General features: G+C 53.6%; 2 protein-coding genes across 5 annotated transcripts in view; both read right to left on the reverse strand.

Moving 5' to 3' along the window:
• Blm (BLM RecQ like helicase) overlaps window positions 1-2,557 on the reverse strand; it is a 54,149-nt gene extending 51,592 nt beyond the window's left edge. For both annotated transcript variants that reach the window (XM_070043312.1, XM_070043310.1), the window contains exon 1: window positions 2,470-2,557. The gene's annotated coding sequence lies outside the window, so the exon portion shown is untranslated. The remainder of the gene's footprint in view (window positions 1-2,469) is intronic.
• Window positions 2,558-19,717: 17,160 nt separating this feature from the next.
• The window catches only part of Crtc3 (CREB regulated transcription coactivator 3), a 69,753-nt gene continuing 62,645 nt past the window's right edge, over window positions 19,718-26,825 (reverse strand). For 2 of the 3 annotated variants that reach the window (XM_070043313.1, XM_070043315.1), the window contains 4 exons: window positions 25,674-25,853; window positions 25,506-25,586; window positions 23,839-23,938; window positions 19,718-22,554 (listed from right to left, as the gene is read on the reverse strand). In XM_070043313.1, coding sequence (XP_069899414.1) covers window positions 22,346-22,554; window positions 23,839-23,938; window positions 25,506-25,586; window positions 25,674-25,853 — 570 coding nt within the window. In that variant the 3' untranslated portion in view covers window positions 19,718-22,345. The remainder of the gene's footprint in view (window positions 22,555-23,838; window positions 23,939-25,505; window positions 25,587-25,673; window positions 25,854-26,825) is intronic. The other variant, XM_070043314.1, reaches the window with a different exon arrangement.

Consider the following 26,825-nt stretch of genomic DNA (forward strand, 5'->3'; position numbering starts at 1 on the left):
CTGGTGACCACGGTCTTCCTGCAGCATGAAGATACAGCCGTCATGGAGACCAGTGGTCTGTGGGGGCCGCAGCCAAGCTTCCTCACCCTAAGTGGAGATGAATTCCAGAGTCTTGGGCATTGAAACAGCTTGACAACCCAACTCCATCCCTGCTCCAATCTAATAATATGAAAATACACCACAAGCCCGTTATTACCCAGTCTTAAGGAATCTGCAAGAAATCACCAACTCAATTTTAAAGGACACAAGAAATTGAAATTCCTCACCCAACTTGTGCCCCAGATGTGCAAATACCACTGGTGGTGGGAAATCAACAAATAATTACAAGGCAATGGGATTGGTCTAAAGCTTCCCAGATGAAGGAACAATAGGAAAAACCTGAGGGCAGCTTTCAAAGAACAATGCATGGATCCTGGAAGGCAAGTGGGACTTTCCAGGCAGGGTTATTTATTTGTGCCCAGCTGAGGGAGAACACGTGTGAGTGCTCACAGACCATGTCGTGCTAAGGTTAGAGTCTTCCCTACAACAATGGAGATCCTCAGAGGGGAAGGGGAAGTAACTTGACAAGATTATTTTCCAACTACCTTAGCTCTGTGCTGTCCTACCCTCTCTCTCTTCCTTGGAGATTAAATAAATGTTAAGGATACATAGTGGCAGTCAACCAAGTGAGAGGGCAAATCCAGGGCAAATCCCAGGATTTCCCAAAACAAAACCCCTATACCATACAAAAAAACAGAATGACACTCAAGTACTCACCAACAAACCCAAAAAGTCACATTCTGACCTGTCTTCTCTCTTTTGCTGGTACTGGGGGTGGGGGTGTGTTTTTTTTGTCAGTCTTGGGGCTTGAACTCTGGGCCTGGGTGCTGTCCCTCAGCTCTTCAACTCAAGATGAATGCTCTACCACTTCAGCCACAGCACCACTTCAGGATTTCTGGTGGTTTATTGGAGATAAGAGTCTCATAGAGCCAGGAGCTGGTGGCTCACGTCTGTAATCCTAATTACTCAGGAGGCTGAGATCTGAGGATCGCGGTTCAAAGCCAGCCCGGGGAAGGAAAGATCGTGAGACTCCTATTTCCAATAAACCACTAGAAAACTGGAAGTGGCACTGTAGCTCAAGTGGTAGAGTGCTCGCCTTGAGCTGAAGAGCTGAGGGACAGTACCCAGGCCCAGAGTTCAAGCCCCATGGCTGACAAAAAAAAAAAAAAAGTCTCATGGACGTTCTTGCCCCGGCTGGCTTTGAGCTGTGATCCTCAGATCTCAGCCTCCTGAGTAGCTAGGATAACAGGAGTGTGCCACCAGTGCCCAGCTGGTACTAGGGTTTGAACTTAGGGCCTCACCCTTGTTAACCTAACTAGCATTCTACCCCTTGAGCCATGCCTTCAGCCAGCTTTTAGCTGTTTCAGAGATGGAGTTTTGATGACTTTTCTGCCTGGTTGTCCTCTGGATCTCACCTTCCTAAATACTAGGATTATATAAACATGAGCCACTGATGCCAACTCTGCCTCTATTTTTGTGTCAGTTCTGCTACAGTCTTATTTGTTTATTGTGTGGGTCCTAGGTTCTGTCCTTGAGATTTCTGCTCAAGGCTGGTGCTCTTACCACTTGAGCCACAGCTCTACTTCCAGCTTCTTTGGTGGATGGTGGTTAAGTGGAGATTGAGAGTCTCACAGTCGTTCCTGCTCCAACTGGCTTTGAACCAAGATTCTTAGATCTTAGCCTCCGGAGCAGCTAGGATTATAGGTGCAAGCCGGACATCTTTAAGACTTGGCTTCTTCATGAGGAAGCTCAAGGCAACAGCTTGTGTGTGTGTGAGCGCGTGCGGGCACCAGTAGTGGGTCTTGAACTCAGGGCCTCAGGCTCCCCCGCCGCACCCCCCCAGGCTGGTGCTCTGACACTTGAGCCACACCTCTACTTTGGGTTTTTGGATAGTTCTCTTGAGCTTGTCTCGGCCTCCTGAGTAGCCACACTAGCAGGTAAGGGCTACCAGCGCCCGCCTTCCACCGCCTCCTAGTAAACTTTGCTACCTCTGACCAAACAGAAGCCCAGCGAAGGAAAAGCTGGTGCCGCCGACCATTTCCTGCGCTCCAGACCTCGGCCTCGCCTGTCCACCGCGGCGGGGCCTGGCGCGCGGGACGCCGCGCTGGGCAGCGCCCGCGTGCGGCTCCGTCCCGGCATTTAAAGCCCCCACCTCCACCAAACGCCCCGGCAGCGCGGCGCCGCCGCGGACCCGCGGGGTGCGGGCCGGAGCCTAGGCAGCCCCGGCTTCCAGTCAAGGCCCGCGGCACACGGAGCCCCGGGCCGGGGCTGGGCAGGCTCCGGGCCAGGCGCCGACCACACGGACCGGACCCTAACGGCGAAGGCCCGCCGCAGCTCCCCCGTCGGGAGCGCCAAGGTTCCACTCTCCGCGCACCGAAGACCTCACGGGCCGGGGCCTGCGGGCCGGCTTTCGGTTGCGGCCGCACTCACCTGTCACCTCACGCCCCTCCGCGGGCTCCCGAGGACCCAGCCCGGCGGAACCAGAATCCAAACTCCCCGCGCCGCCACCGCCTCTCCCGCGCCGCGCGCCAGCTCACTGCGCGCGCCCCAAGTCGGGAGCTTCTGATTGGCTGCGTCCTGAGAGTGCTGACCAATTCAGTGTCTCCTATCGTTTATTTCCCGCCTCCCAAGCTATTGGGGCGGAGCCCCGTACGCCGCTGGGCGGGGCAGGTAGCCTCCTAATGGCCAATCAGAGTGCGGAAGCGGACGTCAGATGACTGTGGTCCAACCCCCGGCGGCTTCCGTTGATGACTGGGGACGTCGTTGGGAGTGTATTTCCCGGTTCTGGTAAAGACTGCAAGGAGAGCTCCCGCGGGGACCCCGGGTGGTGGCGGGGTTGGGGCCTTCTGGCGCGGGCCTGCAGGGACTCGCGGTACCCACGCTCCGCCCACCCGGACCGCGCGCCCGCCGCAGGTGTCGCGGGCGGGAGACGACGGGGGGTCCGGCGCGAGGCTCGCCTCCCGGCCGCGCCGAGCGGGCCCCGCCGTGCCCCCGCCGTGCCCCCCGCCGTGCCCCCCGCCGTGCCCCACGCCGTGCCCGCGCCGAGCGGGCCCCGCCGTGCCCCCGCCGTGCCCGCGCCGTGCCCGCGCCGAGCGGGCCCCGCCGTGCCCCCCGCAGTGCCCCCCGCCGTGCCCGCGCCGAGTAGCCCCCGCCGTGCCCCCCGCAGTGCCCGCGCCGAGCCGGCCCCGCCGTGCCCCCGCCGTGCCCGCGCCGAGTGCCCCCCGCCGTGCCCCCGCCGTGCCCGCGCCGAGTGCCCCCCGCAGTGCCCCCGCAGTGCCCCCCGCCGTGCCCCCCGCAGTGCCCGCGCCGAGCCGGCCCCGCCGTGCCCCCGCCGTGCCCCCCGCAGTGCCCCCGCAGTGCCCCCCGCAGTGCCCGCGCCGAGCGGGCCCCGCCGTGCCCCCGCCGTGCCCGCGCCGTGCCCGCGCCGAGCGGGCCCCGCCGTGCCCCCGCAGTGTCCCCCGCCGTGCCCCCGCAGTGCCCCCCGCAGTGCCCGCGCCGAGCGGGCCCCGCGTCTTCCCGCCTCCCGCCCGACCCGCGAACCGGGTGAATGCTCATCATCGGGAGACACTCCGGAGGTGTCTGAAGAAGGTAAAATGGAGCCACACGGCCCAGAGCACAAGAAACCACCTGCAGCCGTCCGCACTATCAGCCTCCTGGCCGTGTTCATCAAAGCCAAGACAAGAAACCAAACGAAGGACTGAACCAAGAAACGCTGGCAATGTGTCCCTAATGGAATATTAGTCACCCTAAAAACAAGAACCACGCTTTCCCATTGCCACGGTAGATGGCCTGGAAGACCCTGTGCTCAGGGAAACGTCAGACACGGGAAGGGAAAATGCTTCCTGATCTCAACGTGTGAGATCTAAAGTGTTTCACACGCAGAGACAAAAGTAGAGAGATGCCCGTCAGCTACAAAGCAGCAGGTGTGCCGGATGGAGTCTAGAAATCTCATGTAAAACAGGCGCACTATAGTAGAGAAAGTACTGTTGCTATTGCCACCGAAGAAAAAGTAACTGGAATGGTTACATCTATTTGTTTCCCTTATAGTGATCTTTAAACTCAATGTATCACCAAATGTCATGCTTCATACCACAAAAATCCCCACCCCAATTTTTTTAATGGCTGAGCTCAGTCGTTCACATCTATCAGCCCTACTCAGGAGGTAGCTCTGAAGGATGGAAGTTCAAAGCCAGCCTCGGCAAAAGTGGCAAGACTCCATTCCAACAACTAAGCCATGTGATTGCACACACCTGTCATCCCAGCTCCAGGCCCCAAGCCCTGTTGCCATTTCCCCTCTGTCCCACCCACCCTCCCTTTGCTGTAGTTTTACTCTCACTGACAGATTTGGAAAGAATGAACCTAATGTGTGTGTTCAATCTGCACTCAGCCCAGAACTACTGTACTCCCTAATTGTAAAAAAAAATGATTTAAGTAACATTTCCTGGAAGCAGTTCTGATGCAGTCTGTCAGCAGCCTTCTGTCTATTGTTCCTTCCCCCTGTAACAAGGCCTCAGAAGAGGCTTCTCTTTTATTATTTCACAAGAGGTTTCTTAATTTCTCTTTCTTTTGTGTCCTTAAGGGCCTTGAAGCTGCTAAAATAAATCATCGTTATGCCTGTCTGAAGCCCATTAGTTGGACATGATGTATCAGAAAAGAGATGCTTGCTTGCTCACTTGTTTGCTTGTGGGAATGTAGCTCTCCTTGGGGACCCGTCTCCCCACCACTGCACAAATGAATACCTTCTTGGACATGCCTGGCCTTGGCTGACAGGAACTATAAGACACGCTCCAAATACAAAACCTCTGTTACATCTAACCCAAGCTAACAATGTTAAATAATTACCTTGGCGTTAAAACCTTCTTTAAACAAGTCCCGGCAGCCTCGACCTGACACCTCCACTATGGCAGAGTGCAGCCCCTCTGCTTCCCACTAAACAACGGAAACTCTCCCAACAGGAAAATCTTACATTTTACTCATTTCATCTCATGTGCACCACTAAAGAAATCCAGCATCTTCTTTTTTTCCCTTTCTTTTTTTGTGGTACCAGGGGTTGGACTCTGCACTGGCTTCAGGCCGGAGATGAAATGATGCTCCCTTCTGTGGTCAGTACTTAGCGGTTGTCTGCTTTCACACACTCACACACACTCACACACACACACACCTTGACCCCATGAATCCATCAGGATTTTCAGTGGTCCTGCTGTAAAGTTCGGCTGTTCACATTTATGTGGGCACAGAGTGGGCACATAGATCTCAGAACACTGTGGGATCATGACCTTTCTATATCTAACAGGGGTCTGACCTCTTAAATATGACCGCAAAAGGAACGGTCTGCGAAAGAACAAAGCAGCTGGGCGCCAGTGACTCACACCTGCAATCCTAACTACTCAGGAGGCTGATCTGAGGATCACACAGGAAAGTCTGTGAGGCTCTTCTCTCCAATTAACCACTACAAAACTGGAAGTGGCATTGAGGTTCAAGGTGGTAGAGCACTACCCTTGAGCAAAAAGAGCTTAGGGACAGCACCCAAGCTGAGTTCAAGCCCTACAACCAACCAAAAACAAACAAACAAACAAAAAAAGGCTGCAGAATAGTGCCTAGGCCCTGAGTTCAAGCCTCAGGACCAACATAGACATACACACACACACACACAAATAGAAATCGCATAAATAGAAATGCAGGTATGCAGATGTATACCAGCACGGCCATATCTCAAACAGACCATCATCATTAAAGGTTGCTAGTGGTTTTACATGGTGGCTCACACTTATGACCTCAGTGAGTGAGAGAATCACAGTTTGTCTAGGCAAAAGGAAGACATCTCAGTCAAGGCTGGCACCGCAGCAAGCAAGAGTCAGCCCAGTCCTACAGGAGGCTGTAGGTAGGACGGCTGTGATCTAGAACCATCCCCAGGGAAAAATATGAGACCCTATCTGAAAAATACCTAAAGTATAAAGAGCCGGGGCATGGTTCAAGTGGCTGAGCGCACTGCCCTAGCAAGGGCAAGGCTCTGAGTTTGACCCCAGTATCAGGGAAATCACACAGTCTCACGCTCAGATGTGACCTGACCTTGCTCTGCGATGAGAGGAAGGCAAGAAGGGCAGTCATTCAGACAGATGCCGGCCACTGTCGATTCAGAAAGACGGGCAGAGAAAGGACAAAATGACATTTACCACATTTTTTATTGGCTTAGTCAGTTGTACAGGGCTTATATTTTGACATGCCATAGGTGTACAACGTATGTCTCTCCCACACCTGCCCCGCTCCCTCATCCCCCTCCCTCTTCCCACACCATCTCAGAAAACTGAAAAAAAAAAAAGAAGAAGAAGAAAGGAAAAGAAACTGGCTAATATGTGTGCAGAGGCCACCCGCTGGCCTCGCTGACCAGTGAAACGGACATCACTGTCAGAGAAGGTTTCTTGGAAAGACATGGACCGCCCTGGCCTTTCTCGGTGCGCTCCAGGGGCCCCACCACACATGGACCCACTGTGAAGCGACTTTGTGATGAAGGGGCAGTTCCGAGTCCACTGGCGCCCGTGGGGGCTGCATCCGGCCGTCAGACCCTTCTGCTGTCTCTGCTCTGTGGTCCTCTACCTCCCTGCCTGCCCTTTGTTCTCTTTTTTTTTCTTTTTGTCAGTAATGGGGCCTGAACTCAGGGCCTGGGCGCTGTCCCTGAGCTGCTTTTGCTCAAGGCTAGCGCTCTACCACTTGAGCCACAGAGCCACTTCCCCCTTTTTCCGAGTAGTTTATTTCTGCCCTGTCTGGTTTTGAACTGCAATCCTCAGATCTCAGCCTCCTGAGAAGCTAGGATGACAGGCGTGAGCCACCAGTGCCTGGCCCTGAGACTTGTATCTGTGATAAGCCATGAGCAGAATTGTGGCTTAAAGGGTAGACAATAGTCTTGAATGGAAAAGCTAAGGGACAGTGCCAAGCCTCTGAGGTTAAGACCCAGTAGTACTGGCATTAAAAAAAAAAAAGTAAAGAGGCTGGAAGGTGGCTTAGTGGTAGAGCTCTTGCCTAGCATGCATGAAGCCCTGAGTTCCATTCCTCAGTACCACATACACAGAAAAAGCTGGAAGTGGTGCTGTGGTTCAAGTGGTAGAGTGCTAGCCTTGAGCAAAAGAATCTCAGGGACAGAGCCAAGGCTCTGAGTTCAAGCTCCAGGACTAGCAAAAAAAAAAAAAAAAATAGAGCTAAAAAATAAACAATGGAAGAAATAAAAGAGACTACCAAAATACTTGATTAATTGAAGACAGGAAAGAAGCATTTAGAACAAAAGCTAGGTGGGGAAAATAGAAAACAAATTGCAAGATGGTAGATTCAAATCCAGTCATGTCAGACATTGCATTCAATATAGAGCAAACACTTTAGGTGAAAAGCAGGCATTATACAATTAGATTAAAAGTGACCAACTCTCTTGCCTTTTAAGTGATTTATTTGAAAATAAGAAATGTTAGGGGGCTGGGAAGGTGGCTCTGTGGTAGAGCGCTTGCCTTGCATGCTCAAGGCCCTGGGTTCGATTCCTCAGCACCACATAAGAAAAAAGCCGGAAGTGGCGCTGTGGCTCAAGTGGTAGAGCACTAGCCTTGAGCTGAAGAGCTGAGGGACAGTGCCCAGGCCCAGAGTTCAGGCCCCACGACCGGACCCAAAAAAAAAAAAAAAAAGAAATGTTATGTAGAAATATTGAGAGTGGACTGGGAATGTGGCTTAGTGATAGAGTGCTTGCCTAGCATGAAGCCCTGGGTTCGATTCCTTAGTACCACAAAAACAGAAAAAGCCAGAAATAGAGCTGTTTCTCAAGTAGTAGAGTGCTAGCCTTGAGAAAAAGAATCTCAGGAACAGTGCCCAGGCCCTGTGTTCAAGTGCCAGAACTGGCACAAAAAAATACAGGAGAGAACAAGTAGGAAAACTCTATCAGTATCAAATAAAGCCATTAAGATAAGGCAGAGAACCAGATAAAGACAAGTTGGAAAATTTCACCTTGTGAAAGACAAAGACTTGGCAATCCTAAATGTGTATCCCTATTAATTGTACTTGTTTTCTAGGGTTACTGTAACTAAGCAACAGAGTTATTGGGTGGCCTTGTCCATAGAAAGTAGGTTCTCATAGTTGGGAATTTAGAGGTTTCAAGGCCATGGAATTTTCAGGGTTAATTACTTCTGAAAGCTGTTGTCTTCTGGGTCTTCAGATCATTATCCCTCTTTTAATGTCTGGCCAAACTCCCTCTGATTTCCCCTTCCCATTCATCCTCTTTACAATACAACTTCCACAAGTTTCATCCTCTTACTTTCACAGTTGAAAACAATTTACTTCAACCATATTCCCTCTTTCATCCTCCTTGCTATTTAACCCCTCCTGCTAGTACCCCCTTCCCAGCTTGTTTCTCTTTCAAAATTTCAAATTTCGTGTGTGTGTGTGTGTGTGTGGTGTGTGTGTGTGTGTGTGTGTGTGTGTGTGTGTGTGTGTGTGTGTGTGTGTGTGTGTGTGTGTGTGTGTGTGTGTGTGTGTGTGTGTGTGTGTGTGTGTGTGTGTGTGTGTCCTGGGGTATGAACTCAGGGCCTGAGTGCGGTCCCTGAGCATTGTTGCTCAAGGCTAATACTCTACCACTTGAGCCACAGCTCCATTTTTGGCTTTTCTTTTGGTGGTTAATTGAAGAGTCTCAGGGACTTTCCTGAACCAGGCTGGCTTCAAACTTTAACCCTCAGATCTCAGCTTCCTGAGTAGCTAGCATTACAGGCATGAGCCACTGGCTTCTGGACCAAATTTCCTCTTATAAGGATGCCAGGAACACTGGACTAGAGCCTAACCTATTTATTTTAACCAAATACCTCTGTAAAGCCCCTATCAGCAGACTCCCAGCACTAGAGGTCAGAGCATGTGAAACTTGTGAGAGGCACAGGTCAGTCTGTAGCAGTAAGGAGCTTCCAGATGCGGGGGAAAAGAGGCTGTAGGGTTGAAGTTCATGGTAGAATGCTTACCTACCACACAGAAGGGCCTGGGTTCAGTGCCTAGTGCTGTAAACACAGAGCATGAGGCAAAAATGCAAAGAATTAAAGAGAGAATTAGACAAATCTACAGTCATGTCAGTAATTGGTAGACCAAGAAAGCAAAACTCACCAAGGATAGAAAAGTCTTGAGGGCTGGGAAGGTGGCTCAGTGGTAGAGCGCTTGCCTTGCATGCATGAGGCCCTGGGTTCGATTCCTCAGCACCACATAAGCAAAAAGAAAAAAGCTGGAAGTGGCGCTGTGGCTCAAGTGGTAGAGCGCTAGCCTTGAGCTGAAGAGCTGAGGGACAGCGCCCAGGCCCAGAGTTCAGGCCCCATGACCGGACCCAAAAAAAAAAAAAAGAACAGTCTTGAATAATGTAATTAAGTAAATTGGCCTACCTGGCATTTATACAACTGCTCTACAACCAATAACTGAAGAATGCTTTTTCTTTTTCTTTTTCTTTTCCTTTTTTCCTTTGGTCGTGGGGCTTGAACTGGTCTGGGTGCTGTCCCTGAGCTCTTCAGCTCAAGGCAAGCGCTCTACTGCTTGAGCCACAGTACCACTTCCAGTTTTCTGGTGGTTTACTGGAGATAAGAGTCTCATGGGCTTTCTTGCCCAGGCTGGTTTTGAACCATGATCCTCAGATCTCAGCCTCCTGAGTAGCTAAGATTACAGGCATGAGCCACTGGTACCCAGCTGAAGAATGCTTTTTCTTTAAGGATACATGGAACATTCTGATGCTAGACTATATGGTGGACAACAAGAAAAAAGAAGTCGGGTGGGGGCGGGGGTATAGTTGTGAGGTGGGAGGAAAGGGATGGTAGGGGAAAAACAAAGGAGGAGGCAACAATGCTTAATTGGAAATGTACTCATTACCTTGCTTGTGTAACTGTAAGCCCTCTGTACAGTATTTTTACAATAAAAACATAAAAATAATTGAAGACCAATAAAAAAACAATAAAAAGTACTAAAAGTCTGACACAGCTTGTGTTCTTTAACCATCACAGTTATATTTAAAATAACACAAGGAAATGTGGAAAAGACCTAAGTATTTGGAAGCGAAGTGATATATTGCTAAATAATTCATGATTCAGAGCGGGGAAGGTGGCTCAGTGGTAGAGCGCTTGCCTTGCATGCATGAGGCCCTGGGTTTGATTCCTCAGTACCACATAAGCCAAAAAGAAAAAAAAGCCAGAAGTGGCGCTATGGCTCAAGTGGTAGAGTGCTAGCCTTGAGCTGAAGAGCTGAGGGACAGCGCCCAGGCCCAGAGGTCAGGCCCCATGACCGGACCCAAAAAAAAAAAATTCATGATTCAAAGGGAAAACACTCGCGTTGGCCATGCTGGAGTGCACTGTACTCAGTACTCAGGAGGCTTAGGCAGCATCGTGAAGTTCGGGGCATCTTTGGGACAAGATAAAATCCTCTTGCAGATCTAACCTCAACACTGCGCCAGGCCAGTGTTTGTTTTCCTTTACAATATGGGGGAGGAAGAGGATTGCATTTTTTCAGGTATTTTCCTCCAGACATTATGGATGAAAGTGTGTCTCCTGTCGTACTGAAGTCAGAGACCAGGAGAAGTCGCTCTTTATTCTAAAAGCCAACAGCTGCTCAGAGACAAGCAGACCGAACCATTACTCATGGTGCAGAAATTCTCTGTGTACACATATGCGTGAGTGCGCGTGTGCACATACACACACACACACACACACACACACACACACACACACACACACATACATGGTTAGAGGAACAAAGAAAAGGAGCAAAAAGAAAAATAATTCATGGATGCTCTTCACCACCTCAGAGCCCGGCTCTGCAACTCCCCCGTCTGTCTCCTGATTTCCTGCAAGATACGGGTGTCCAGACAACTCTCGCAAAGCAGCAAGTGGAAAGATTAGACTGCAGAGGACTCTAACCAGTGGATGGTGCTGGGCTGATTATGGAGAAAAAGAAACAAGAGTTACTATTTCTTCTTCAGATGATCCTCATTGTTGTTATTATGACTGAGGCAGGGTCACACTTTCTCCTCCAGGCTGACCTGGGGTTAGTTTTCACTGTGCTGAGAAGAGCAGGAGGAGCTTAGCTGATCCCCTCAGCCCCAGGGCAGGTGTGTGTGTGGGGGGGAGGTGGAGCAGCCCCAGCGCACCTGGGGGGGGGAGGTGGGAGGGGAACCTGCAGCTCAGGGCACCCACCTGGCAGGTGGTCCAGTTCCATTTCGCTTCCTCGGAGCTTTCCGCAACTTGAGGAGCCAGCTAACCAAAGTTCTTTGTTTAATTTCAGTTTCCTTTCAACAAAAACAAGACATTTTCTAGCGTCAGCTTGTACAGTCTGCTGTGCATGTGTGGAAGATGGGCACAGGTTACCCTCCGGGAGACCCGGCTCAGAACGCGTTTATGGTCACCCCACTCACCTTAACAGAGCGGCCTGGAAGATGGGAGGTGGGTCACGCTGAAGCGCAGGAAGGAAGCACAGTGGCAGAGCCCGCGGATGCCCAAGGCCCGGGCCCGGACAAACCAACCAACCACCCAACCAAGAGGCTGGGGGTGGCCCACTGGCTCTTTTATAACCACCATTCTAGAGGGTTCCTCGAGAGCTACCTCAATCCCTGTAAGTCAGTGACTGCAGGGACCTAACCACCTCCCACCTTTTTTCTTTTTCTTTTTCAATTTGATTACCATACACTCATTGTACAAGGGGTGTATCTACATACATATAGTATGTACATAGTGTATCTACATATGTATAGTGTACCCCATCAATCACCCCCTCTATCCCTTCCCCTTATTCTCCCGCCCCCTTCAAGCAATTTCAGCAGGTTTCATTGTTCTGTTTTCACAGGTGCAAATCGAGCTACTGAAATATATTCACCTTCTCTCTTTCCCCTCCGCTGACACCCCTCTCCCCACGAGGCCAGCTTTACTTTCCCATCATTCATTTTTTTTAGTGTGTATTAATTATACCTCGATACACGGAGAGTCTCACTATGTGGTCCAGACTGATCTCAAGCTCTGGAACCTTCTGCCTCTGCTTCCAAGAGTGCTGGGATTATGCGTTTACCATACAAATTACCACACTAGCCTGAAGCCTCTTTTTACTTTTTTGTCAGTCATAGGGCTTGAACTTGGGGCCTGGGCACTGTTCCTGAGCTCTTTTTGCTTAAGGCTAGTGCTCTACCACTTTGAGCCACAACTCCACTTCCAGTTTTGTGGTGGCTTATGTAGATAGGAGTCTCACAGACTTTCCTGCCCAGGCTGGCTTTGAACCCTGATCCTCAGACCTCAGCTAGGACGACAGACGTGAGCCACCCGCACCCAGCCAGAAGCTGCTTCTTAACCTCATGAATTTCCTTCTGAAAGGGCAGGCCCCTATTTGAGCTCATTTTGTAGGAAGGAAAGAATCCTGTGTGTTCTCATGATTCATATCAGTGGCTAGGGGTGATGCAGGATTGCTCAGAACGACTCACTCAGCATCTGGTGTGAATTAAACAGGACTTTCTCTTGCTGACAGTAAAAGGAAAGGTCTTGAGCAAGGCTACCATTAACACGAAGCCCGGGGGCCTGGGGTCCCGAGTCGAGGTGGCCAGAGGCTGCTCCAGCTCAGCAGTTAATGCCTAGCAGTGTGAGGCTGGAAGTGGTTGGCCTGACTGTGGAGGCCCACGGCAGTCCCCAGACGCAAGCAGCACCCCGAGTGTCTCTGCGGGGTCCCAGAGGACAGCGTGGCTAATCACACGGCACTGAGCCATGAAGGGGACGGCGTGGCTCTTCACCAGTCATGGAGCTATGAGGGGACATCGGTGCATTTGCATGGCCTGGAGCGATGACTGGGGACTCTCTGGGGCACCCGGAAGCTCGGGCTGGCTCTCCAAACCGATGCCAGAGACCCGGTGGTTGGCAGGCCCCTAGATCTGGTGGAAACATGAGAAATCAAGCAGTCAATGCTTCTGCTTAAAAAGGAAGGCGTGCTGCCTAAACCTGCGTCCCTGCTGCTGATCCATGCTGGCCCACAGGGGCCTGGCTGGCACAGGAAGGGGGGTCCAAGGGAAAGGACACAGGAGCCAATAGGAAGAAGCTAGCTGTGGTCCTAGCCGCTCACGAGGCTACAGTTTGAAGCCAGCTGGGGCAGAAAAGTCTGTGAAACTCTCCAATGAAGCCGTGGAAAAAGCCAGAAGCAGAGGCGTGACTCAAGTGGTAGAGTACCAACGTGAGTGAAAGAAAGCAAGCAAGAACATAAGGCCCTGAGTTCAAGAACTGGCACCAACCCCCGCCCCCCCCCCCAACACAGAAACTTGTTACTTGAACTACCCAATCTGTGACTCTTGTAATAGCAGTCTGAGGCGGTTAATACACCACAGTACACCACCAGCATCAAGAACAAAGGGAGAAGGGCTGGGAAGGTGGCTCAGTGGTAGAGCGCTTGCCTTGCATGCATGAGGCCCTGGGTTCAATTCCTCAGCACCACATAAGCAAAAAGGAAAAAGCCGGAAGTGGCACTGTGGCTGAAGTGGTAGAGCACTAGCCTTGAGCTGAAGAGCTGAGGGACAGTGCCCAGGCCCAGAGTTCAGGCCCCATAACCGGACCCAAAAAAAAAAAAAAAAAAAAAAGAACAAAGGGAGAGACAGTTCTAAGAGAAAACCACCCATGGTGGGAGCTGGGCCAGCTAGCGCGGCGGGCACCGGTGGACTGTGCCCAGCACGGCGTGGGAGAACTGTGCTCGCGGACAGCCTGGAGGGCAGGCGGCGACATCTTGTCCCCCTCCAGGCTGGCTTGGACAGATTGCAAGGAGATATTTGATCAATTTAGAGCTATAGTTAAATGTCAACCAACAGCCTCCTCCCCATCTGTCCCCAAGGAAATGCTCCAAGATGTCCCAACAATGCCAGGGGCTTTCGTTTGATTTTCCTTGTCTTAATGTTGGCTGGTGGGTAGACCCATGCGAGCACTGGCTTGTTAGGAGAAACCAGCCCACACTCTGGAATGGACTGTGCAGTGGCCCAGACGGCGAACCCCAGCCTCTGGGAACAGACCCCGCCCAGCCCAGGCCTTGGTGGCCTGGCCAGGCCTCCCGTCTGGGAGAGGGGGCTGTACCGCACAGGGTGGGCTCTTAGCATGGCATTGTCCCACACAAAGCTGGCTTCTTCACTGAGACCCGAAGCTGACGGAGGGGGACAGGATGCATAGCCTACCAAACTAAGGAAGGTGAGGGGAAGGGGGTTGGGAAGAAGGATGGGTGGAAAAGTTGAAAGAGCTCACGCTGACCAAGATGCACTGTGCTCACCAACTGCCTTGGTGAATGGCAACTCCTTTGTACAACTACTTAAAGATTTTGTGTTGTTAGCAATGAGGCTTGAACTCTGGGCCTAAGCTGTTTTGTTCAAGACGAGCACTCTACCACTTTGAGCCACAGCACTACTTCCCATTTTCTGGTGGTTCATTGAAGGTAAGAGTCTCACAGACTTTCCTGCCCAGGCTGACCTCAAACTGTGATCCTCAGATCTCAACCTCCTGAGTAGCTAGGATGACAGACCTAAGCCACCAGTACCTGGCTTTTCTCCTCCTTTTTCTTCTTCCCCTCTCCTCCCCTCCCCTTTTGAAATGGGATATCACTATGTAGCGCAGTCCAGTGCAGTCCGGGCTGGCCTGGAGCTCACAGCCCTGCCTCCATGTTGGGATTGCGGTGCTATGACCTGGGATGGGTCTATGTACTGTACTCCCCACCCCCACCCCGCCCTGCCTGCCCCGAGCAGCTGGGTGCTCACCAGCCTCCCTGGTCCCTCAGAGACAGCCAGGGAAGGGCTCTGATCCCAGAGCCGCCTCTCACACGCGCAGGCTTTTTCATACAAAACCTTGGCCACATCGAAGCACATAAACTGCCGATTTTGATTAGATTCTTCCTGGGCCAAGTTTTTTCTACACAGTCTCCCAGCAATGTCGGGCACGGTGTGTAATTATAGTATCTTTAGGAAGAGACTGTGCGAGGGCGCGGATGCAGCCTGTGGGGCTCGGACAGACACCCTCAGCTGCCTGGCGAAGGGCAGGGATGGCTTCTGTCTTAGTCCCCAGAGGCAGCTGCTGGGCCTTCGGGGCTGGGAGTTATGAAATCTGTCGGGGGCGTAGGAGGCTGGGAGCGCGGTGCCCACTCTGCTTCAGACGCTTCCAGGAACACCTCTTCTTAGGGGATTCCTAACAAAAAAACACAACAAAAAAAGCTTTGTTTTTGCAATTAAAATGAAAAGCAATTTAATTTTTAGACTCTGTTTTGACCCATTTTAGGTTTCAGCAAGACAAAGAGCAAGGCAGCCAGGGCGCTCTGCGCCTACACCACGCCAGGCCACGCAGCCCGCACGGCCGTCCATGGGCCGTCCGTGCTAATGGTGGCGCCCACCGGAGGCTTTCATGCCCAGCCAGAGCGGACGCCGAGGCTCATTCTGTGAGGGTCGAGCACCACAGTGCACTGGTGGGACCAAGTCCCGGGCACCAAGGCTGAACAAGTCATTCCTTCCCTAGGGCTGAGGACGGGGGACACAGGGACAGGGGTAGACGGGGTAGGACGGGGGAGAGATGCTGCCAGTGACAAAGGCATGGACTGAGGAGGGCAGCGGGGCAGGGAGGCCCGCTGTGGCTGCCCGGTCTTGATCTCTCCCCAGGGTGTCAGGAAGAGCCGCCCGCCACATCGGACGGCCACTGCCCTTGCGCGGGGCGTCCTGTCCCGGGCACCTGCATCCTTGGGGCGAGTTGGCTACCAGTGCTGGCACGGCAGCCAGGCTGCTCTCTGCCTGTGTTCTGGTCACGGATTTCTGCCCTCCGTGGGGGTCAGGAGGGGCACTCAACTGTCTTCCCAAAAGCACTGAGAGCAGGCCTGTCCATCAGGGTGACCACACGGGGTCCCTGTCCCCTGTCACGAAGCCAGTGCTGCTGCAGGAATGGCAAAGTGACTGGGATTTCATTTTTGTCTTGAAGTTTCAGAAAGGGCTGCCTGCTTCCTGCCTCGGTGAGGAGACTGTCCAGTGGCCACAGGTGAACGAAACCACTCAGGAACGGGAAAGCCACCCTGAAGGGCCGGCCCGGCGCAGGGAACACACATAAGACCCGAGAGAAACAACGGTGTGCAGGAGCGAATCAGGACAGAAGGACAGGGCACAAAATGTGACGATGTGAAGATGCATGCTCCCCCGGGGGAGGGGATGAGCCGGAACCGCAGGGGCGAGAGATGCCGCGGCCAGGTGAGCTGCGAGGACAAATCCACCAGCCACGCTGCAGCTTTCTGTCCTTTAGAGAAATAAACTGGAGGGCTGGGAAGGTGGCTCAGTGGTAGAGTGCTTGCCTTGCATGCATGAGGCCCTGGGTTCAATTCCTCAGCACCACATAAGCAAAAAGGAAAAAGCCGGAAGTGGCGCTGTGGCTCAAGTGGTAGAGCACTAGCCTTGAGCTGAAGAGCTGAGGGACAGTGCCCAGCCCAGAGTTCAGGCCCCACAACCGGACCCAAAAAAAAAAAAAAAAAAAAAAAAGAAATAAATTGGAAGTCTGAGAAGCAGCCCAACTATTTGTGGCATGGTAGTTTCTTTAGTTATGTTTAGGCTTCCTTTTGTTCTGTTCAATTTAAATGCTTTCTCTAAAGAACATCTATTGTATGAGCCCATTTCTGGAAAAAATTCCAGCCGCCTACCTGTCCTCTTCCCCGAGGATGGGCGGAGACACTTGTCTTCGCTGACATCCCCCGTGTCAGCCATGACGGTTTCTGGGTGCTTGCTTGGTTTTAGAAACTTCCTTTTTGAGCTGGCCCCACCCGCCTCACAGGGCCTGACAGAGGAGCTAGTCTAGCAGATGCCTCAGGATTATGCAGTTTCAAGCCCGCATAAGTGGGTGGTAGATGGACAGGCCATGGGTCCATGGGTCTGGGCTGTGCCTCCAGTCTGGGGGACATTCGGGCCTGTTCGCTCATCTGTACCCCCCACAACATCATGCTCGCCCTGCCTTTCTTTCCGCTCGCTGGGAGGGGGGTGTCTGCCAGCCCGCAGGGCAGGGGCCACGCACAGCTCTGTGGTAGGATCTAACTCACAACACTGCTGCCAACCAAGTCCAAGGGCTGAGGCAAGGCTGTCTGGCTGTCTGGTTGATCCCACGTCCTGAGAGCCACTCTCATAGTTGGGCTCTGGGCTCCATCTAGTGCCCACAAGGGGACATAGCCACACACAGCAGCTATTGCGAATCATAATTCCCATACTTGCACACAGGACAGCCCTCATTAAACAAGCAGGACCAAAGCAAGATCCCTCTAGTGCATTCCTCCCAGAGTATATATTTGGTACTTCAATAATGCTAAGCATGGAAGTGGCGCTGTAGCTCAAGTGGTAGAGCGCTCGCCTTGAGCTGAAGAGCTGAGGGACAGCGCCCAGGCCCAGAGTTCAAGCCCCACGACCGACAAAAAAAAAAAAAAAAAAAGGGGGGGGGGAGGGGGGAGGCTGGGAAGGGATGTGAAGGGTAAACACAGGAGGAGGCTGCAATGCTTGGTAAGAAATGTACGCATGCCGGGCGCTGGTGGCTCACGCCTGTAATCCTAGCTACTCAGGAGGCTGAGATCTGAGGATCGCGGTTCAAAGCCAGCCCGGGCAGGAAAGACCGTGAGACTCCTATCTCCAATAAATCACCAGAAAACCGGAAGTGGTGCTGTAGCTCAAGTGGTAGAGCGCTCGCCTTGAGCTGAAGAGCTGAGGGACAGCGCCCAGGCCCAGAGTTCAAGACCCACGACCGACAAAAAAAAAAAAAAAAGAAATGTACGCATTATCCTGCCCATGTAATTGTAACTCCTCTGTACAGTATGTTCACAAATAAAATAAAATAAAATTAAAAAAAAATAATGCTAAGCATTTGTGTATACCATCTTTGAAAGAATAACAGATTCATGCAACAAGTAATAGTTGAAAAAACAGGATAGTAGCTGGGCGCCAGTTGCTCACGACTGTCATCCTAGCTACTCAGGAGGCTGAGATCTGAGGATCTTGGTTCAAAGCCAGCCAGGGCACAAAAGTCCATGAGACTCCTATCTCCAATTAACCACCAGAAAACCGGAAGTGGCTCAGTGGTAGAGTACTTGCCTTGAGCTGAAGAGCTGAGGGACAGCACCCAGGCCCAGAGTTCAAGCCCCACGACTGACAAAAATAAATATAAATAAATAAAACAAAAAACTCAGGACAATGGGGACTTAGAGTGAATATGCTAGTACAGGCGTGGTCCCAGCCCCCAGTCCCAGGTCCCCCAGGAATCAGGGAGGGAGGGAGTGACAAGAGCAGCAAAGGTGATGCCCACCCGCCCAGGGTCTGTGAAGGCCTGCAGAGGGGGATGGAGTGGAAGTGGTGAGCTGAGCTGGGTGACAGGCCGGGGCAGAGGGCTGGACGAGGGGCCGGGGCCGGTGACAGGAAGCTAGACCAGGACACACATGGGAGACGGGGCCCAGAGTGCGGCAAAAGCCTTACTGGAGCCTAGGCCAGGCTCCAAAGGGAGGGGCCGGAGGGCTTCAGGGCAATATTAGGAGAGCTGGGATGGTATCAGGCAGAGGGAGGTGGCAGATGGCGGGAAGGGGAGAGGGCTGTGCAGGAAGCCCTGTTCTGAGAAAGGAGATAGTTTAAGAAGCTGGGCTTGAGGAAGAGGTCTGAAGCACACACAGGCTGGCGGAGATGGTGCAAATGAAGGCTTGTAGGGAGATCTGTGACCCCATGGAAAGTGAGACTCCAGGCTCACTGGAGGGGTGAGGGTGGGAGACAGGCAGGTGGGCATGTTTGCATGAGACTAGGACATGGAGGGAGCAGGAGAGGCGGGAGAAGCTACCATGGCGGCTTGGAGCTGCTGATGAGAGAAGCCTGGCTACCTGGTGTGGTCCAGGAAGGTCTCAAGGGTAGCACCGAGTGGGCCGCTGGGCTTTCCTGCAGAGAAAAATCAAGACACGGAAGCCATTACCAGGGTGGACCAGGCCAGGGAGGAGGAAAGGGCAGCTAAGAGGACAGGAGGAAAGACAAGGGATGGATTCCCAGTGGGTGAGAGAATGGGGTGCAGGCAGCAGAGCAGATGGGGGTGGGAGTGGGGATGAGTGAGTAGGCTCTGGGAAGGGCTGCAGCTGCGACCTCACCAGCTCGGGAAGGGCAGCAGGAGAGCGGAGCCCAGGAGTCACAGCTGCTTCCGAATAGAGGCTGGGGAGGAAAGGGTGGCAAAAGACTGAGCCACATCCTGGCCGCCCCCTGTCCCTGGCACACTGTCAAACCAACCATGATCCCTGCAAGGGTGGACAAGCGGGCTGGTGCAGTACCTGTCCCGCCAAACCAAGGAGAGGTCAAAGACCAAGGGCAAGCTGGACACCAGAGGCGCACGCCTGCAATACTAGCTCCTCAGGAGGCTGAGATCTGAGGATCGCAGTTCAAAGCCAGTCTGGGCAGAAAAGTCCATGAGACTCATCTCCAATTAACCACCCAAAAGCCAGAAGGAGAGCTGTGGCTCAAGTGGAAGAGCGCTAGTCTTGAGCAAAAGCTCAGGGACAGTGGCCAGGTCCCAAGACTAAGCCCCAGAATTGGCATGCATGGCAGCATGCATGTGCACACCACACACACACGCACACACACATGCACACACACGACCAAAGACAGCCCCTTCCCATTCATTAACCATCTGAGGAGAAGAAAAACACCAAAAGCAATACAACTTATTGTGCTGCCTTTAATTACGAAAGATGTAAAATGATGTATTATAAAACTCAGAAGCTACTTTATACAAATTCCAATCTTTAAATATTGTTTAACAAGGGGCCCTGGGAGTTAGGACACTGGCGGGAAGTCTGTTAGCTTTTTTGACGGTCCCATCTGAGAAGCGATGGAATTGTGCTCTGAACCACCTGTGCAGAAATCAGAAGGGCCATCAAGAGTCAGCAAGGGAAGTGAGTTCGAATCCAAGGATGGATTGGAGCTCCCTGCAGAGCAGCTCAGGGCATATGCAGCAGATCTGGGATTTCATGTGAGAGGAGGCCAGGAGGGTTAAGGATGCCCCCCCCCCCCCAGGATGAAGATGACGACGGTGTCCTAACACCCTACGTCCTAAAACCCACGCCATGGGAAAAGGAAAACTGGAGACAGGGTTTTAGTTCCATGCAGTTTAACTGCCAGTAACTGAATGTAGTCTGACCGATGTCTGGCTACAAAAGTTAGGTATTGGACACAGTGTTTGGAAGCCGATCTACTTCCAAAGCTGAGGACCGAGATAGCTTGGTCAGAGCAGCAGCTGGTGTGGCTCACAGGGCGTGCTCTGCGGGGTGGCTGTCCAGACAGGTGGGCGGTGTCACATGTTCAGACGGATGGGCCCAAGGACACCGCCTTCTCCCGCCCCCACCTGCAGACCCCCAACAGGCAGTGGTCCTGACACAATTGTCTCTAGACTAAGGCACTACGTAAAGGAGGGCTAAGCTGGGACCCCTTTTCTTCAAAAACAGAACTATGCCAGCACCATTCCCTGCCTGAATGTCAGGCTGCAATTTCAAAGGGGCCTGTGACCCAGGAGTTGGCTTCCCATGGCACTCTGGGGCACTGGATGGTATTATAGCCCCCCCCAGGCCCTTTTCCTTTAGACCACCACCCACTCCCCATGAGCTCTCCAGCACGGAGCTCCGCAGGCCTTTCGGGGAACGGTTGATTTCCTAACCCAACAGGAGAGCTGGGGGCAAACAGGAATGCCTGGGTTCCAGAGGGAGCGGCTGGAAGGGAAATGGGGGGGGAGGACGGGGCTGTGGCTGTGGCGGGCTCCCGTGGCCAGGCCCGGGTGTGGCAGCTTCCTCCCACATGGCCCTGAAGCCGGAGCAAGGCCAAGGGGTCTCCTCCGGGAAGGGCAGCAGCCATCCAGGCAAAGGTTCCAGCTTCTCCCCCTCCCTTCAGTATGCTCCCCACCTTCTCCTCCGCCTTTTACACCTGCTCCTCCCCGTGGTGTCCAGTGGGTGTCGCTATGTCTGCTGCGCCTCAGCGGGGGGGAGGCGGCGGGGGGGGGGGAGGGGGGGGATCTGCTCAAGTTAGCTTATGGTGAGGTTGTGGCTAAGGTCCACTATCATCAACTTCCTCAACCTCAAAGCAGGAACCTCTGCTATTTAGAGCAAAACAGGGATCTGGGAAGAGCTCTGAGGCGCAGGCCTTGCTGTGCCCTCAGAAGACAACTTCCACTGCCTGCGGCAGCACGGCGGGAGAGCGGGCGCCTGGGACGGGTGCCGGTGTTAGAAGCGACTGACCGCACGCGTCACGGGGGAGTGGCAGGGAAGGGGTCGGCTATGGGTCAGACAGCCTGGCAGCACAGCAGGTCCCTTCACCCATCTGTTCGTTCATTCGCTCACACACGCACGAGTGCATCCACCAGGCAGTGGCGCAGCGCTTGGTCTGGGCCAGGCACTTGTTAGGGGCCAGGGGCTTGGTGAGGAGGCGGGTGCAGCCCCTGCACGCCGGGGGCTTCCAGGCCAATGCGCCAGGCCAACGCCCCAGCTCAGAGACACCACTCTGTGGAGACTAGGGGCGCTCAGCTCTTGGGTCTGGCAGGACCCCCAGCAGCTCCCTCCCGCTGCCGGGGGGTGGGGGCAGGAAGGAGGAGATGCGTGCTTCTCTGGTTGTGTGAGACACCTTCAGTCTCCTCTTCTTTCTCAGCCTTCAAGGAGCACCATGCTTTTCAGGCTTGTCTGTTCCTGCGGGGCTGTTTTCAGTGACTGTTCAAAGGACAAGTGTACGGAAGCAGCAGCAGAGAGATTACAAACAAGCAAGCAAGCCCTCGGCTTGCCTGGCTTCAGCCCGTCCCTGGACAGGTCAGGCGTCCTGTGTTTACTGAAGGCTGTGAGGGGCCATGGCTGGGGCTTGCCCGTGGGTGCCATGGTTAAGGCATCTTGGTGTCGGGGTACCAGTGCTCGAAGACGAGCCTCCGTCCACATCCACAGCCTCCTCACCAGGCTGCACTTCAGTGGCTCTGAGCACCACGCAGCGCTGAAGAGGCCTCCGTGACCAGCATCTTGTGCGTCTGCACACCGGCCGGCCAGATGGCCGACAGGAAGGCGGAGGGGGCCGAGGGAGGCGCGCGGGCTCCCCGGAGCTCCTGAGCAGCCTGCCTGCCGCGGCAGCTTGCGCCGCAGGCCTGAGAGGCAGGACGGGCCGAATGTGGGGCAGGTGGCGGTGCCTGAGATGGAGCCTGAGCTCAAAGCCTGGAGCCTGGGCTTGGGTCCTTCTGTGTGGAAATAACTAATGGCGGGATGTTTCCTGGCTCCGTTCTCTTCCCCTCTGCGTTGGCCATTTCAAAACTTCCATCCTGGCACGTGCTGCTCACAGTCGGTCCGCTCGAAATGTGTCTTCTACGGAGGGGTCGAGCAGGCCCATGCTGGAGTCACTCAACATGCTGAGTCCATCCAGGCTCAGGGGCTCAATGTGGAGCTCCTCTTCCAATGGAAATGAAGTGTCCACGTTCAGGCTGACCTCAGGCATGCCTGCCAGAGCACTGCTGAGATCTTTGAACAGGCTGGTGCTGGAATCTTCTGAAAGGACAGAGTGATTAGGAGACGTGAGCGTGGGGCCTCAGGCTGCCGCGAACAGCCAGCGGCAATGCCTGCAACGCCAGGTGCTGCGTTCCCCCGGCCGGGAGCGCCGGTGCCGGCCAGCGCCTGGCTCAATACTGTTTTTCTTTTCAGCACTGGAGTTTGGACTTCCTAGAGTACTAGGAAGGCACTCTACCACCTGAACCACACTCCCCAGACCTTTTGTGCTTTATTTTTTAGACAGGGCCTTACGTCTTTCTGAGGATGGTCTCGGGCTTCGGTTCTCCCGTCTCTGCCTTCCCTAGCCGACATAACGGTGCATGCCAGTGTTCTCCTGCTCTCAGCCTCCTCAGCAGCTGGGATGGTAGGTATAAGCCTCATAACTGTTACCTTCAAGCTCTGGGGCTTGAACTCAAGGTCTAGGCTCTGTCCCTGAGTCTCTCTGTGCTCAAGGTTAGTGTTCTACCACTTGAGCTACAGTGACACTTCCAGGTTTTCCTGAAAACCTTATTGGAGGGCTGGGAAGGTGGCTCAGTGGTAGAGCGCTTGCCTTGCATGCCTGAGGCCCTGGGTTCGATTCCTCAGCACCACATAAGCAAAAAGAAAAAAGCCGGAAGTGGCGCTGTGGCTCAAGTGGTAGAGCGCTAACCTTGAGCTGAAGAGGTCCAAGAGTTCAGACCCAAAATAAAAAAAAAAAGAAAAAAAACTTAAGAGATAAGAGTCTCAAGGACTTTTCTGCCCAGTCTGGCTTTGAAACGTGATCCTCAGATCTCAGCCTCCTGAGGCGCTAGGATGACAGGCGTGAGCCACTGGCGCCCGGCGTGACTGACATTCTTCACAGTAGGTTCCAAAAGTTCCAACTTTTGCAGATTTTTCTCCTTTGGAATGATGGTTAAAAACCAAGACTAAAAACTCCAGAGGAGTTTTGACTGCCAGGCCCTCTTCCATCTTGTGGCCCCCAGAGGGGCCATGGCTCACATCTGTAATCCATGCCACTTCAGAGGCTGAGATTGGGAGGCTAGCAGTTTGGGTCCAGCCTGAGCATACAGGTGAGATCCCTGCTCACCTAAAAGCTGAGAGTGGTAGTGAGCACCTGTCATTCCGGCTACAGCAGGAAGAGAAAAACAGGACTGTGATTTAGGTGTGCACTTGAGCAGAAAGCAAGGTACTACTTCAAAAAGGCACCACTTTGTCTAACACTGTGTGTGTTGTTCAAAGGAACGTCATGGGAAATGGCCTCCCTCCTGAGTGGGGCCCTGAGGCGGGTGGCGCAGCCAGACTCACCCGTCAGGCTGGCGTTGGGGAAGTCCCCGCAGCTGGAATACAGGTTTGGTCTCAGATGCATCGAGTCCTGTGGGTCTCGGGCGTCTTGCTGCAGGGACACCTGGAGGCACAGCGTCGTGTGTGAGGCGTGGGTCTGCTCCCAGGAGACGGGCCCGAGGCCCCTGGGAAGGCCAGACACGCAGGCCACCCCCAGACCCCACGCTTCGGGGACCCCAGTGTGTCCTGCGGTGGTGATAGCAGGCGGATGTCCTGACAGAAGGTGGCCCTGGGGTGAAGGAGGGGATCAGTGTGTGCAGCCTTCTCCGCCTCGCGAGGTGGGGGCCCTCAGAGGCTCGGGTGGTCGCCGAGGGAGGGGTGGGCCCCTTTCCTCGCTGGTTTCTGGAAAAGGCGTGAGAGTTCTTGTTCACTCTCCTCAGGCTGGTGCCACACTGAGAACGCCTCCACAAGGACCGGGGCTGCTCAAGGTGCCTCGCCTCCAACTCATCTTCCAAACCAGCCTTAAAGAAATGTCTCTGTGGGGCTGGGAAGGTGGCTCAGTGGCATAGCGCTTGCCTTGCATGCCTGAGGCCCTGGGTTCCATTCCTCAGCACCACATAAGCAAAAAGAAAAAAGCTGGAAGTGGCGCTGTGGCTCAGCACTAGCCTTGAGCTGAAGAGCTGAGGGACAGTGCCCAGGCCCAGCGTTCAGGCACCATGACGGGGACCCCCCCCCAAAAAAAAGTCTCTGAGCCGGGTGCTGGCGGCTCACGCCTGTCATTCTAGCTACTCAGGCTGAGGATCTTGGTTTGAAGCCAATCTGGGCAGAAAAGTCTGCAAGACTCTTATCTCCAATAAACTACTCAGAAAAAGCCAGAAGTGGAGCTGTGGCTCAACTGGCAGGGAGCTAACCTGAGAAAAAGAACCCCAGGGACATTGCCCAGGCCGAGTTCAAGCCCCAGGAGTGGCAAGAAATGAAAAAAAAAAAGGTAATAAAAATTTAGGCATTTCCATCACTTTCCAGTCAAACATTGACTCTTGTCTAGACGGAAAAGGGCTCTGTGCGGCTGGTGAGCGAGCGTGGCGTGTGCAGAGGGGGCGTGGAGCGTGGCTCAGCAGTCGAGCACCTCTGCGGCAGTGTGAGGATCTGATCCCAGCACCGCACAAAAATTAAAAAGAAATGAAAAGCCCCAGAACCAGGGAGGCCAGGAGCCCTGCGCAGCTGCTCATGGTCTACGTGAGAATGTATTAAGTTCTGGGAACCACTCAACCTGCCTTTGCTCTTCAGTCTATCTTGAGCCTGAGCATACTAAATCTAGGAGTATTGTAAAGGGTCGGTGCTAGAAAGAAACAGAAAAATAAAACGAAGTAGCTGGCTGCAACTGGCTCAGGGAAGGACGCTCACCACCCCGGCAGTGCCAGCCTGGACCAAGCCGTCCCAGGAGGCCACACACCGCTGAACGCACCACAAGGCCTGCGGGCACAGCCCTGCCCTCCCCGAGCCCCAGCCCCTTCCAGTACTGACCGTGCTCCTGACCCACAGTCCTGCGAAGGCCTGGCCTGAACAGGCACTGAGGCACAGAGCACGGTGACACTGGGAGGCGGGCCGCGGGCAATGGGTGTCTACACAGGCAACAGCCTCAATGGTGCAGTTTTATGGCAAGGAAGGGAAGGGCAGAGCCAGTTACACACCTGCTGAGGGAAGGCTGGGCCTGACCGGAGGGACTGTGGGTCAAAGCCTACGTCTGGGAAGAAGTTGGTCAAAGACGAGCCCTTCAGGGAAGAAGGAGATGACCATTTAGCTTGGAATTCTGAGCAACATAAGCCCTCCTCCTGACTAACGTCCCAGGAGGGGCTCACCTGGGATGGAAGGAGCTGGAAGGCCGTCTGTGGCAGGGCCTGCTGAGCAGAGGGATCCTGGGGACAAGGCTGCTGCAGGAGCGGCTGGGGCAGCTCCTGGGGCGTGGGGTACGGAGGCGGGGGGGACACCTGGGCTTCTGTGGGCAGGAAGGAGAGCGGACTTCGCTCTGAGGACACCATCTGTAACACAGCAACAGGGCCTCCAGGTTGTCACTAGAGAAGCCTGAGGCTTTTCTCACTGCTGGATGCCACGCCAGCCTGCACCCCCAACATCTCCAACCCACCGCCTCTGAAAGCGCTCCCCTTCAATAACCTTTCTGCTGTCTTAAAAAAAAAACCCAAACAAGAACATAGCCGTTTTCCTCTCTATGTTCTCTGTGAAAATGATGGTTTGTTTGCATGTAAAGCCATGAACTCCTAGCGGGGTATGGAAGACTGAAAAAGGCACGAGCTGAGCAGTCTCCAAACCTGCACTAAAACAAGACACTACAAGATTAAGTAGCAATTTAATAAACCACACCAAAATAGCAACAACTAACACTAAATGAGGACAGGGGATGGGAGCTGAGAAAGCCAAACGCTATGCTGGCAGAGGTGATGTGACTTGCACCCCGGAATCTCTAAAGGGCTCTGGAGTGGCAACAGCAGGCAACGTGGTGACTGGTCACAGCTCCGGGGACCCTGGCCTCCCTGACAGCTGACTCCCGCCAGGAGATGGGAGCCTGGCCTCGGGGGAGAGGAAATGAAGTGAAGTAAGGCTCACTGAGCCTAGAATAAGAGGCTCTCTACTAAACACCAAGGGCTTATGAGAATCTCAGAATCAGATCCTCACGCCTTTTTTTCCTGGTAGACTTCAGCGAGTCAGGATGCAGGCATACCCCGGGCTCACGCAGATGTGTGTGCTTCATGGATCTGGGCACACAAATAGAGAGAAAACTAATTTAGGGCAGGAGAGGTTTCCCAAGGGAAGGCACACTCAGCAAGCTAAGTACACCACTGCCAGTCGCTTGCCAGAGTCCTGCTCTGCAATATGAATGGAGACCAAAGACCACAGGGAACGCCTGACCACACAGGGCCCAAGTGGACACAGGAAACACAGATCACGTGGGCAGGAGTAACCATGAGGAAATATACTTACCATAATGTTTAGGT

This window comes from Dipodomys merriami, unplaced genomic scaffold (genome assembly GCF_024711535.1).
Source record: "Dipodomys merriami isolate MVZ:Mamm:240054 unplaced genomic scaffold, mDipMer1.0.p SCAF_33, whole genome shotgun sequence".
NCBI classification, from domain to species: domain Eukaryota; kingdom Metazoa; phylum Chordata; class Mammalia; order Rodentia; family Heteromyidae; genus Dipodomys; species Dipodomys merriami.